Genomic DNA, 14,133 nt, shown 5'->3' on the forward strand with positions numbered 1-14,133 from the left:
CTTTTGCAGTAAGCCAGGACATGAGAGTGGCACGGTCTGTGGAATGACCCTTTAGAAGCTTATTGTAGATATTAGACTTCAAGATACATTTGAGGGCCAGAAATGTAGGACACTGCTTTGAAGAGTTATATCTGTATAATTGAACCTTTTTTTTTTAATTTTAGAAATATGACAAAGCATGTACACAAACTTAAGTTACAACAAAGCTGTGCTGTAAAGCCGGGTGTATTAGAGCTTTTAGAGGGTATTGTATGTGCAAATATATGGTTCCAGTTACAAGTGTTCTCACTGATGAACATATGATAATTATAGAAATGCTTACCAACAGTAGAACTCATTTTATTGTAGAAGTGTCCTGTGCAGTAGTGCTGGATGAAGGAGCTCTTACCTACTCCTGAGTTACCCAGAAATACCACCTTAAACACTCGCTGTGGACTGACAAGTTTGCTCTAAAAATTCAAGTGAAATGGACCAGACATGACTATTCCATAAAAGTCTAAAATTTCAATACTATTTTTATGGCTTTTTCCAAATACAAATGTGTAAGCTGCCATAATTACTGCTCTTGTTTGCTGCTGTATGCATGTCATACAGTAGATAGTTTGGGTGATACATTTGTGTTAATTTGCAGATTTAATATTTGCCCTACCTGAGTTTGTGTGTGTTCAACATTTTCTCCCCTGACTCTACAACACGGTTGGTGTGTCTGGGATGAATTTGTCACATCTTTCTTTTTGTCCAGCTCCAACTCATCAGTAGAGCTCAGCTCTCTTTAAAAATCAATACATAAAAAAGAGAAAATGTGAATGGCTTCTTTGGCCACCTGCTTCATTGCTGTAAGGAAAATGACAAATGCAGGGATGAGATCATACGAACCTTTTCTCTGGCTCGTCGTGCTGAAAGTAGTTACCTATGACTGACCCTTTCTTCAGCAAAGGCTTTGAGATGTTTGGATTCTAAAAAGGTTTATGTGGACATTGAGGCAAAAGATATGAGTGGCATTCAAATTTTAAAATGCAAGTGAATCTTTCGGGTGATATAATTGGTACGGTGCATAATCCGAGCAACGACATCAATGAACAGCGTGTTCTGTGGAGGGACGCCTGCTGCTTCACACAGGTAGATTATCTGCTGCGTGCATTAAAGCTGGGTTGAAGTCAGAATGGGATATTTATTCTGTCGCAAAGCACTTTAACATCATAATCATTTTTCGTCAATACATTTTCTTGTTCCTGAATTATATGATGAAAAAAATACAAGTAATATCCAACAGGTGTTTGTTATGCAGTGGTCAAGACAGTTTCTTCAATGAATACTGAACCTTTTTGTCAGATTTGCTCAGGAGTAATGGAATAAAAGAAAAAGGCTATCTACAATGAACATTTAGCCAAAAACAATTTTTATTATCTCATGAAATGGGAATGGGAAACAGCAGAATGATGGTTGGTAGTAGGGTGTCATTAGCCAGGTAAATATTGACTCAGTTTTATTTCACCTGCATGAATGCTGCTTTGTACATTTTATCTAACAAACATATAAATTACACTCTTAACTTTAAAGTTGACACAGTAAACGTCTATTCTGCACAATCCTTCACTTCAGCAAACACGTCCACATTGCAACTTTGAAAATAATTCATTGATAACCTGACAATAGCAGCTGCCCGAATAAATAATGATTATCCAGAGGATGAAGGAAAGCATGACGCTCTCCAAGACTTAGCTTAGGTTTGGTAGACCTGCCGTGTCCATGGGGTACAAAGGTCCTCATTGAGGTAGTGAGTTAAAGGAGGAGCAACAGATTTTCTGTGACTAACCCTCTTCTGTGAATGTTGGGCATCTCGTTCATCTCGCATCATTCTGTTCATATCCCTGATGCAAGACAAAAAATAATAATAATTTTAAAAAAATAAAATAAATCTGTTTAGAGACATTCTCGCACCGGCTGATCTTTGTGTGGACGGATGAGTACTAGTGGTAAATATGGAAGGAAATTAGTCTAAAATAGGAATTAAAAATCTCTCACACTTTTGTGAAAATACACACGAACCCACCATAGAGGTGAGGTGTCCCACAGGTTAGTGAAGAGCTGCTTTTATTAACTGTGAGAAGCAACGCAGTTCCTTTTCTCATGTCATTATTATAGTGTAAACTTAAGAAAGTACACATGCCTTCAGAGAAAGAACCATTACCAATTAATAAATAATTTCCTCCAAGGTATTAGGCTCTCCTTTTCATTTAGCTTAAAACCTAGCTGTGCCCTCGGCGTGCTACATACCGAGGTGTTTTGCTTGGCAACTGATCCCGACAGTGTCAACAGGTGTTCCCTGAATTGCAGGCAACCAAATACTAGAAGTCAAGCATGTCAAGGTAAAGAGTTGATGGTGCCAACTCTCACAACAATTATGTAATAATTATGCACATTCATGTCGTATCTGTAGATAACACGAAAAACAGAATCATTTGTAACCATTCTGACATTTTCCACTGAAATAAAGCAACACACAACATGAAAAATCAATCTTCTAAACAACTAAATTTGACTGGAATAACAAACAGCACCTTCTTCAGCATACCTTAGTATCTCCAGTTGTCTGACAAGACTGTCCTTCTCTTTCTTGATGTTTCTTGACACTCTCATTGCATTTCTATAGTAAAGCCAAGAAGAAAGGCTCAAGACAATCAATACAGTGTTTATGATGAAATCTTCTTATCAACTGTTGTTGTGCATCTGAAGTCTGATAAGTGTTACCTAATGACAAAGGTTACATGGAAGAAAAAAAAATAAATAGAAGACAGTTGGCTTTTGGCTGCTCACCTCTGTTTGGCCAGTTGTTCCTGGGCAGCGCTGGTCTGCAGCATGTTCAGTTGACTCAGAGCAGCCCGCAGCTGCTCTCTGCTGCTCTCCATCTGCTCCTGTAACTGCAGGTTGAGGTTCCGCAGCTGCCGGTTCTGCTCGGTGATGTGTCCGCGCTCACAGCTCAGCTGTCGGATTCTGGTCTCAAGCTAAAAAGACAAAAAAAGGCACCGTCAACATTGAGCTTTTTTTTAAGCAATGACTTCAGTACTATGGGAACACCTGCCTCTTTCTGTTTGATCAGTGTATTCTCCAACTCTCGCTCCCGCATCAGCAGCTCCTCCTGAAGTTGTTGGCATCGCTGCTTCTCCTTTAAACTTTCCTTGGTTTCACAACAAAATAAATGTCAATACAATAATCACTTACTGAAAACAACCTGCAGACATATCTGTACCCGAGTCAGCCGTTTCTCCCTCTCCTCTCTGATTTGGTTTTCCATTTCTTCATATATGGAACGAACCATTTGGTCATGTTCACTCTCTCGTCTAATATAAACAAAACAAAAATCAAAGAGGAATACATTTTTTTTTTTTTTTTTTTAAATGAACACAATCTAAACACCGAGTAAAACCGAGGAGAGTCGGAGTAGCGCGATGGAGCAGCTACCTGCGTAGAGCTTGTTCCAGGCTGTCTCTTTCTCTCATGGTGTCCTGTAGATGGGACACTGCGTGCACCAAGACGCCCTCCAAGGAACTCAGCAGCTCTGGCTTGTCTGTCTGAAGCTCACACCATAGATAGCTGAGCTCCTGCTGACTGCCACACAATACGCAACAGTTAACGGGACAAATCCAACCTTAACCGAACATCTCCCATGACATAACAGGTACCTACAAACTTGATACATTATGTACACTATGTGAATATATTAGCCATCTTAGTGAGGTATTGGGCTATAAAGTGTAACTGGAAGAGCTTCAGTGTGTCTGTGCATTGATTCTAAAGGTCTGTGAAACCCCTTTGTTAAGGTGGAACATCATTTTCCCAAATGTTATTCTCTTTTTTGTCTTTTCAAGATGGTTTTAAGAGAACACCGTCTGACAAGTCAGTCAGGAATCACCTGCTGAGGTCACGATTCCCATCATTTTCATACTCATCAGCATTAGGTGACTCCTCGTGTTTTATGTATCGGGCTGTTGTGGTCCAGGAAGAGGACACTCCCTTCAGGATAGAAAGACGATCACTTAAAAGAAATTTGTACCAATTTGCAGGGACCCGTCTAACAGGGGGACCTGTGGACCCAAATTATGTCAAAATGACCACCAACGGCGTAACGGTGAACCCAGATCTTCTTATTTTCGAGGGTTACGGAGTCAAAATTTTCTTTGTCATCCATCAGTACGTCTTTATTCCTAAAGTCATATGTAGTGGTGGAGTATTACTGGACTTCTCTATATTGAAATGGGTGTCAAAAGTTAGTAAATGTGCCGTGTAAAAACACTAGAAACACATCTCATTATAATGCAGTGCAGTAAAGATGTCAGAGTATATGCAGTCGACTGCAAGATATGTGAAGCTGTAGAACTGGCATTAAAAAAAACACTTTAGAAAGCACAAAGCTGTCCTCAACTTCAACTTCAATATTTCAAATGGATCTGCTTGGATTTTGTTAACCAGTTTTGGCTTTTCTGTCTACTTTGTAGATAACACATCCAGCAATATAAATTAATCAATCTTCTTTTTTCATTAGCTCTCGTCTCAATACGTCCCACATTTTATAACTACAGCACAGCCAGCACGGTTCGTTCACAGCTCAACTCGGCCACTTAACTGGACCACCATCCTTGTAGCTGTATACATGCACGAGAGCAGAATGACTGGAGTATGTCCGATGCTGTGGGCTGTGTAATAAAACATTCTGCCGCTTCCAGTTTTCTCTGTTGGAGTACATGTAAGCGTAGCTGAATTCACTGCACGGACGTTGTCTTTTAAGTTACTTGAGCGGTGATTTTGTCAGATGAAACTGTGGTTATAAAGTCCGGACTTTATTAGAGCAGAGCGACAGTCTGAAAATGCTCTGAGTGACTGCGCGTTGACGCCAAGTCCTAATGGACGGATTTTCAGTCGCATGAAAAATAACAACGAGAAACATGGGAATGAGAGCACCTTCACTGGGAATTCAGCTCTACAAATATACAAATAATCTCTACTGTATTCACAAAAAGATGGAACTTTGAAGCTTGCGTGGAGTCCCTCGGCCCATTTGAGTTTGGGTGGAACCAGCAGTGATTCCATCCCCAACTTCTATCTATCGAGGCGGGTTAGCCCGGATTTGAGAAGCTCAATTTCAAGTGATTTTGGTCATATTAACGTGTTAACATGCATTGTAAAAATCTGTGTTTTGTTGGACTAACATAATTATTTGGTTTTTTTACTTTCTTGCGTCATGTAAAAGTGCTTTGTGTTCATATTTCAGATTAATACATGTCACATGAATGTCTGTATTGCAGTAGGAAGTCAACAGTCTAAATCCAACTTATTGGCAGGAAAATTGTGAGCATGATCTTACTCTTTGAAAAGCTTGTCAGCGCCAAGCTCCATCAGTATGCTAACAAATCTGACTGCAGTGGGGTCCTGGGACCAATCCACATCGCCTTCATCCTCCTCTGCTTCCTCTGAACTCAGCTCAGTCGTTTCTTGCGGGCCCATCAGCTCACCTGCAAATAAGACACAAGAAAAAGGAGGAACAAAACGACATATTGTAATCAAATGGAGGTTTGTCTGATTTGTCACTACAGCACACTTACCAAGCCCTGCGTTGAACTCAACAGGAGTGAGGAATCCATTGCTCTCTCGGTCCAGACTTTCAAACACCGTCTCAAGCTGCTCGGGAGAGAGTGGCAGCTCCTCTTGGAGCCTCTGACCAGAGAAAAAGTGAGTAACAAAAAACAAGTTCTGCAATCTGAAATCAGTGTGAATGTTGCCGTCCTACCACACTAACTGTGTACCTGCATGTCCCGTATGGTGATGAACCCTTTCCCCTCTTTGTCACACAGAACAAACAGCTCCCTGGCTTTGCTCATGGTCTCCGCCTTCGGACTTAATGGCGATGCCTCTCTGGAGCGGCGTGAAACCAAGGGACTATGTCCCCGGCCCAGCCCGGGGCTCACAGCCGGCAGGCTCCGCAGTCTCGGGCTCACCGGTACTGCCTCACCACTGCCTTGACCCTCCAGCACTTCACCATCATTCAGCCACTTAGACATTCCTGTGCAGATACAGAGTAGCATCGGTGAGCAGTTTGGTATGATCATTAGGAACTGGATGGATGCACATACTGACCTCCCAGTTTGACAGTCTAGTATTAACGACATGACCTTTATAACTTTTTGACCGTACTGTAGGAATACCTTACAGGGACATTTTGGGTCTACTATCTGAAACGCTGTGCCAAATTGAGAGAATCCGGCTGAAGGGTGCCTCCCTAGTCAAACACGCAGGAGGTGCAGAACACACTAACTGCTGTGACTGTGCACATTATCTACAGCTGCTGTAATCTGCCGTCAGTTCCCTGCGCACAGCAGTTTTAGGGATCCAATACTACTGGAAATTACATCCAAAATATCAATCCAAGGTGTGACAGAAGCGGCACAACCTTGCCCTCGATGTTTATTTTTGATGAAGAATAATCAGCCCATGAGCACGAACCAGGATGTGTGGAGGATGGTGAACAGGATGGTGTCATTATAAGAAGTATGTGTCCTGGAAGGGGAGGGCACATAGCCATGGGAGAAGAAATGCAAATGAAACATTTGCAGTTGTTTGCATTGTCAGAGTGGCCACAACTGCAAACAAGGTTTACACTTAAGAGCTGAAGGGGAAATATGCCTCAGAGTCAGACTCACAACAGACATTTATACAACAGTGATTTATGACAAATGCGTCACATGCAAGCCTTCAAGTTAGACTAACTTTGTGCACAAAGCATCATCTAACGCCTTATTTGAAGTAACATTAATCTGACAAAGTAGATCTATGTTTTTGGGGGCCTTCTCATGCCAATGTAAGGTGCACACTGAACTGTTGTCAGGTTCAGTGATGAATAAAATATTGCTTTGCCTTCCCACTTTATCTCTCCAGTCCTGCTATATTTGATGGTATAAATCTAAAAACATGTACTGATAATAGTAGTAAATTATCTTCCTGATTATCTGGGAAGCCATCTAAACTCAGGAATAGTTGAACTCCAGATAAGAGACGAGGGTAAACAATGTGCGTTAAGGATTTTGTGTATCAACCAGATAGCTCGTGAGAACAGCAGCCACGCCAAAGGTCAAATCAACTTCAATACTCTCTGGACCCAAAATTTAGCCTGGTCGGTGTGTGGTACAAATACAATGCAATTTGCCCTCACACTGAAGAAAAGCGATAAAGTCAGCGACATGTAGATAGGCAACAAATAACGTCTGTCACACTTTAAAGGGTCGAACTATTCAGCACAACTACGCGGGTTAACGGAGAGCAAATGGTGCTCAACAATACCGCGACTGGTCTGATAAAAACAGAAAGTTTAACACGAAACTGGTTGTGAAGAGAAGATTAGAGTTTGCGACGGTAACAGTTATTCGTGTCAAAAAGCAGTCTAGCCACATGTAGTTAATTAAAAGGATTTAATACGCCAAATGTTAACTTTTTCTTTTTTTTTTTTTTTTTTGCAACGTAAGCTGAGGAAACCAAAACCACCAACATGGAGCAATGGGCATTTAATATTAAAGGAGAATACAACCCCACACTGCAAGCACTTGTCATTGTTTGCCATAAAAAGCAAAGAGAGACTAAATATATATTTTTCCAAATGACGCATCTTACCTTGTAGCCTGTGGGCTAGGTGAAGTTAGAGAAAGTTTGACTCCCCACCTGCGGCGTATTGCTGCACCTTTGATCACTCACCTCGCATTATTCATTTAAACCCTCGGCCGCTGGGGGGCGACCGAGTGCTTTTGGTACTTACCGTAACGTTTTTTTCTTCTGTCGCCCCGTTATTACGGTACGGAGTGGCGTTACCATGGAACTACGGAAATACATACGTTGCTGCTGGAAAACGTCCGACGCTTGAAGCGGCCAGCATTGTTAGAGATAAAATTGCAATCATGTTGTATTGGGCGTTTTCGCGTGGCTCAGGATGACATGATTCCCCCAAACGTCTTTTTCTGGTGAGTAGATATTGGTTCGGCTATTTGTGTTAGCAGTGAGCGGGGTTGAACAATGGTGCGGTTAAACGTAGTAAAACATGCCTAAATGGAGTTGAGCGCCAACTGTGATTTGTTGTTGTGAGCCAGGAGTAACGCTATTATTCGTCTCCAAGATTATCCACTGTTCAAACTAAACGTAGCTAAGAAAAGAAGAGGGAGTGCACCACGACAACGATAAAACAAGAGATTGTGATGCCCGCCTTAAGTTGAGATAGGTCAAATCTATAATCCGAGCCTCGACCTTTACATAGCTGCCTGTGTAACAGCATGGACACGTTCACCTTACATGGATGGGTTTACTTCTAATTTAGCTGTCTGAGGCAGAGGATAAATTACATGAACTGGTCTTAGCATTGGAGATGACCACGGAACTAAGATGTTATATGGTCACGCACTGGAGTTTAACGTTTTGTGTTGCCTGACAACGACCCATTTCTTTCCACAGCTCCTGTACTTTCTTGCAGCTGATGCAGCCAAAGAGAGTTTCCTCATCAAAGATGCCTGCATGAAGCATTTGACACGCTCAAACGCGATTCGTCCATCTGACATCCTGGACATTTTTGCATTCATATTTTAACGTCTTGGATCACTAACATCATGTTTATTGGCAGATGGCAACAAACTGGACTGATGGATATATCAAGCCGTGACAGCATTTATGGGAAAAAGTCCCCAGTGATAACTGTGACTGGACAGTGTTTTTGTTCTTGAGTATGGGAGAGATCAGACAGATCTGTGCTACCACCAAGTATCTGGATCTATAAAGAAAACCAGCCAAAAGAAAGGGGCACAGAGAAGCTTGGTGGTTTGCAGGATCAGTCCCTGAAGATGCTCCAGACCGGGAACTATTCGCTGGTGCTGCTGATCCAGCTGACACTGTTGGCTTATGACCTCTTCGTCAACTCCTTCAGTGATCTTTTGAGGGGAGCACCTGTCATCCAACTTGTGCTTTTCATGTGAGTCACGAGAACAACGTGCTGATTAGATATACAGCTAATTGATTCATTCTTGTATTTGCCTGGCTGATATATTTAATAAAAGGGCTTAATAGCTGCAGTTCTTAAAAAGAAATTTGTAACAAATAATTGATTTTTTATTTTTTTTTAATCAAATAGCTTTTTAAAAATCGAACTTTTCTCTTCAATATTTCCTAAAACAACTTTGAATTCAGAGCAAAGTAGATTCAGAGACTCCCCCATGCGTTTATAATGCAATTATAGTGTTTGATTAAACCAGAAAACACCAAAAAAAATAAAAATTAAAAATCAGAAAGGCTAACATTTGAGGAAGCAGTAGAGCGTGGCATCGTTCACATGCACGAGAGAAAACATGTAAGCCCTAAGCGTTTACCTTACTAAGAGAAATGCACTCACTTTTCCAAAGTTACTGGATCGGTCACATCATTTCTTGAGATTGAGGGGTAAAAGAACTGGAATAGGAGCACTGTTTAATCTTCTTCCCTTTATACACTGTGTGTCTATGAAAGCTACCAAGATAATTCTTGTAAACTTTTTAATTTAATAGTCTGTTCTTTAGGCAACAGTTAAAAAAAACCCTTACCCTTCTTTAGAATAACTCACATCCTTATGAGTGTAACCGGTACCAAATCTCTGCGTTGTGTTTAAGGCTTGAAAGGATGGAGACCACACTGCTGCTCTTTCGAAGGTCCCCCCCCCAACCTCTCCTTTCCTTTCCTTTCCTCATCGAACATCACAAAAAAGAGTGAAAGTTTAGGCGGGACAGTGTCTTTTATAGCGCACGTTGCTCCCCCATAAAAGAATGTACAGAAAAGAAAAGTTCCACCTGAGTAGTCTTATAAATGTCAGGTTAAAAACATAATAATTTTCTGGAATTATAAACAAGCCAAATTCACCCTTTTTTACATGAGGAAGATAAGAGTTGAGAGTGACGCCTCAGAACAAACATCAAACCCAGTTACCCATGTCATTATTTTTTTTTCTAGACGTAATCATCTCTGTCGTTACCGTCTGACACACATCACGTTGTTCTCTCCCCATCATTCACCATCACCATTCCAGTGCAGCAGAAAACCAGTACTGCAATTAAACTGTTGAAAACTGTGTGTTTGCAGCATGCAGGACATTGCCATCTTGTTCAACGTGATCATCATCCTCCTGATGATGTTCAACACCTACGTGTTCCAGGTTGGCCTGGTGTCTCTGCTGCTGGAGAGATTCAGGGCTCTGCTCCTATTCTCCGCTCTCTACCTGACCCTCAGCATCTGTTTCCACTGCTGGGTGCTGGTACGCTCCGCCACACGCGTGCAAACCAACGCTCGTATGACTCTCAACCTCAGTTGAATGGATTTTTAGAGCTGCGTGTTGTTGAGGCACATTTTTATATTTAAGTGTTCTTTTTTTTCTTTGTCTTAGAACCTGAGATGGCTCAACTCGAACCGTTTTGTTTGGACAGATGGTCTTCAGGCTCTTTTTGTCTTCCAGAGAACAGGTAATATATTTAAGAGAACAGGGGGATATACTGAAGGTAATTTGTGTATACAGTTACATTTTTGTCACCGACTACTTCTGTCTGTTAACAGCGGCCGTGTTGTACTACTACTTATACAAGCGCACGGCGGAGTACATGGGGGACCCGAGGCTTTACGAGGACTCCCTGTGGCTGCGTGATGCCTTTGCCAGAGCTCGTCAGTGAAGAGGGGACCATTTTGAGAGGAAGAACCCGTTTAGAAAGGCCTATCTGACGTTACAAGACTGGGCTGCACCACAAGCTACTCTGAATTTTGGAAGGCATTGCACCACTAAGCTCAAAACAAAGACAGACTGACGCTGGACAGTAATGGAACTCACTAACGGGCAGCACATGACGCTAAGTCTCAAACACTGTTTGTGTTTACTGGCTCCTCGCAGCCGGCCAGTTAAATGGTTTACACTGAGAGGTAAGCCAAGGATGGCACATGTAGTATTGCATTAATCAGGATTGAGCTGGTTAATCTGTGGCCTTATGAAACATTTTGGACTGCAGACTGAGTGCAAATTTTTTATAAGACAGGATTTTTAGGTAAGCGCCGTTGCACAACGTTTTACCTGCCATTGCAAGCTTTTGTTTTTTTTACTCTGTACCCATGAACTCGTTTGAGAAATGTGTAGTTTTAGTCCTGTTTGACATTTCTGTTATTCCTCTCTCAGAGACCATTTTTTTTGTTTGTTTTTTTGCCTTATGTAAGGTTAATATGTGCTGTTTTACATGTTGAAAGAAATTTAAAGAAGCCATTGTTCAGGTGAACTCATTTGGGTATCTTTGAATGGTGTTCACACCGTTTTTATTAAATAATCCTTCTCTGTCACTCCACCGTAATCCTTCATCACTAGGCTAGTCTGTATTATCCTGGTGACAAGGTGAAACAGGCTGCTCTATTTTTAACACAAAGATTAATCAGGGATTGAGGTTTTAGGCACCACTAGTAAAACACACCACAAATAGCCCTCAGTGTGACAAAGTGACTAGCTATTCTTAAACAGGTTAAGTGCAAGCGCACTTAAAGACTGGTGTCAACGTTTTACAAAACTGTTCATCTGTCATATTATGAAATCTGAAGATTATCTCAGCAATCAAACAAACCACAACACACCAGAAGTTGTACAAATCCCCTTTACTAGTGAAACGAAATTCAGAGTCCATATGATCCCACAACGCGGTCAGTGCCATCCAATTAAATCCAAAATCTTGAATGTGTTATTAGTGATGTCCTTTGTTGGAATGTGTCATATTCTTTTGTTCCGGTTACCTGAAACAGCAGAGGGGGCAGAAAAAGTTAACAGTTAACCATCACAAGGCTTTAAACATGACCCTTATGAGGCACAATGTTAGTTACCTTCAGACATAGATGCCAACCCACAGTAGTAAGAACAGCACACCAAAGCCCATGAAAAGTGAGGCCACGAGGGAGATGAGCAGCTCTTTGTAGATGTCTCTTGTGTATTTTGTCGACGTCACCTCATAACTGATGAAAAGTTGAGGTAAACTCAGACAAAGCTGCAACAGACAACCGATCTCATGCGTCCTTCACACGTACAAGTATCAAACTGTTGACTGTGTTGGTGGAAAAGTACTGACTTGACCGGCTTGCGTTCATTATTTTTTCATTTAATGTGATTAAGGGCAGCATGTTGGTGCAGTGGTGAAACTGCAGATGAGAGATAAGAGGGTGCAGTCAGTGGATGGAGGGCTCTACAAGAACGATTCTCCGTAGTTCTAATGAGACAAAGAATTTCGGTATTAAAGAAGAATTTCTTCATCACTTCTGCCAAAAGTTGCATCTCTAACAGCCCCTTTAATGTGCAGAAAAGCAAAGTTGTTAACTTTTATCATTGCAGGTCTGTGTTCCTGCCAAAAGGGAAAGTGAGTGGACTACTATTTGGTTCCTAAAAATGTTTCAAACTCCACTCAAGAGTCTTCCTCACGTTGACCTAGAGCTCTTACTCTTTTCAAACATGACCCAGAGACACAGATGAATGGTGTATTGGCAAACAATTCTGACAGTTCCTGCAAATAAATATCAAAGCTGCAAGAGTCAAGCAAAATGTCCCTCAATCAGTTTTTCACCAAGAAGTGAAAACTGAGAAAGGAAAAAAGAAACCCCTGTTACATTCAAAGTCAGATATAAATAGATCAAATCCGTCTTTGCTTTTAACCAAAATATATGAAATCACACACATTTTAATACTTTACCAGGACACCGTTTAAATTAAAGCTATTAGCGTTAGTTCATACAGAGCACATTTTGTTCTGTCCCTAATTCGGTTCCCTTCACTTTATAAAGTAAAATCACCCAACAAGTGCTGTTAAAGTCCATTCCTGAGGCACATAAAAAGGATCCTGCAGCGCTGCAAAAACAGCCAACATAACGATGCATCCCTGTGCTTGGACTTAAGAAGACATGCCGGTGAAAACAGAAAATCAAGTTGCGATAACAGTTTGACTGACATTCGCTATCCCCGTACGGTGACCCTATGTGACCCAACACAGTCAAGTTATGTATTGCTTATCTAATCATGTCTAAGAAGTTTTACAAGTCAAACCTTAAGCAGGAACATCATAAGCCAGCTCTCATGTTCTGATGTTTACAACACAACAGAAACTTTGGGTAGTAATTTAATTTACTCGCGTTTTCTCCTCCAGTAAAGTTTGATAACTTGTTTGAAATCCGTGCAATCATCTGACAGCTGTTTTTTTCTGTGCCATCGTAAAGCTTATATTCAGTTATGTTGTCGATATGAACAGAAATGACACCCTGATCTACTTAAATAAGATTCAGATTGTGTACGTGTATGTTCTGCTGGTTGTGCTCCGATACATTTAGCCAGTACTTGTGTCATAGTAAGTACACTTATAGCAGATGGGCGGGTAATGAATGGCACGATCCTTTGCAACCTCGCTGCGTGTTCACTCTGCAATAACCCGCTGGTTTGAACCACGACTTCCCTGTTAACCACGGACAACAGGGCGTAATGTGGAAGAAGCAGCAGTGAAAGGATACACGAAGAACCAGGCGGTGAAGAACGTGCCGATGGCCAGCAGGACCACAGTGAGGTGGGGGAACACAGCCGGGTTCACCGGGCTGGTGTACCTAGTCATGGCCTCGAGTTCCTGCAGCCACAGCGAACAAACAGCCCAGAAACAAAGTGGTTAGAATTTCATCACGGTAACCTTCTGCAGCTTTTGATGAGTTTTGCAAATAAACTGGTACATTTTCTGACGTAGTTAACACAATGGCTAAAGAAGTCAGTCTGACACGAGAAGCTAATGTCAACCTGCCTGCTACTACACTTTATAAAACGTAGTGTTTTACGGGTGAGATGAGAAACAACGTGTACAGATAAACCTAACAATGTATACTAAAACTGTATTTACATAAACAATAAAAATAAATATGAGTAATTCGTCACCATTTTTGCAATGAAGCGAAGTTCCTGCAGCTACCGTCTCGAATGAAAAGGCCACGTACTGACTATTCCTTCCTGGTTTTTCACAACGTAGTGCTGACGTTGAAGAAGGCGGAAACTTTTCCCTAAATTTAGCCTAAGAGGCATTTTATACCTATGAGCATGCG

At 41.4% G+C, this 14,133-nt stretch overlaps 3 protein-coding genes across 5 annotated transcripts; 1 reads left to right on the forward strand and 2 right to left on the reverse strand.

Moving 5' to 3' along the window:
* Window positions 1-34: 34 nt before the first annotated feature.
* On the reverse strand, window positions 35-7,736 carry cracr2b (calcium release activated channel regulator 2B). 3 transcript variants are annotated; one of them, XM_075469967.1, is made up of 13 exons: window positions 7,660-7,736; window positions 5,802-6,058; window positions 5,601-5,712; window positions 5,363-5,510; window positions 3,463-3,609; window positions 3,251-3,341; window positions 3,083-3,178; window positions 2,818-3,005; window positions 2,576-2,647; window positions 1,817-1,871; window positions 877-956; window positions 650-770; window positions 35-449 (listed from the first exon to the last, which is right to left on the reverse strand). In XM_075469967.1, exons 2-13 carry the CDS (start codon window positions 6,054-6,056, stop codon window positions 126-128), a joined length of 1,689 nt encoding a protein of 562 aa, XP_075326082.1. In that variant the 5' UTR covers window positions 6,057-6,058; window positions 7,660-7,736; the 3' UTR covers window positions 35-125. The 3 variants fall into 3 exon arrangements, with proteins under 3 accessions (XP_075326082.1, XP_075326083.1, XP_075326084.1); XM_075469968.1 differs by having other exon boundaries at window positions 405-770; XM_075469969.1 differs by lacking the exons at window positions 35-449; window positions 650-770; window positions 877-956 and having other exon boundaries at window positions 1,383-1,871.
* Window positions 7,737-7,878: 142 nt separating this feature from the next.
* Window positions 7,879-11,822, forward strand: tmem138 (transmembrane protein 138). The gene is made up of 5 exons (XM_075469979.1): window positions 7,879-8,003; window positions 8,488-8,998; window positions 10,135-10,306; window positions 10,436-10,511; window positions 10,603-11,822. Exons 2-5 carry the CDS (start codon window positions 8,871-8,873, stop codon window positions 10,713-10,715), a joined length of 489 nt encoding a protein of 162 aa, XP_075326094.1. The 5' UTR covers window positions 7,879-8,003; window positions 8,488-8,870; the 3' UTR covers window positions 10,716-11,822.
* tmem258 (transmembrane protein 258) lies at window positions 11,659-14,069 on the reverse strand. Its single transcript, XM_075469980.1, has 4 exons — window positions 13,970-14,069; window positions 13,561-13,670; window positions 11,896-12,024; window positions 11,659-11,808 (listed from the first exon to the last, which is right to left on the reverse strand). The coding sequence occupies exons 1-3, from the start codon at window positions 13,970-13,972 to the stop codon at window positions 11,898-11,900; spliced, it is 240 nt and encodes a 79-aa protein (XP_075326095.1). The 5' UTR covers window positions 13,973-14,069; the 3' UTR covers window positions 11,659-11,808; window positions 11,896-11,897.
* Window positions 14,070-14,133: the final 64 nt, after the last annotated feature.

This window comes from Odontesthes bonariensis, chromosome 7 (assembly GCF_027942865.1).
Source record: "Odontesthes bonariensis isolate fOdoBon6 chromosome 7, fOdoBon6.hap1, whole genome shotgun sequence".
Taxonomy (NCBI): Eukaryota; Metazoa; Chordata; class Actinopteri; order Atheriniformes; family Atherinopsidae; genus Odontesthes; species Odontesthes bonariensis.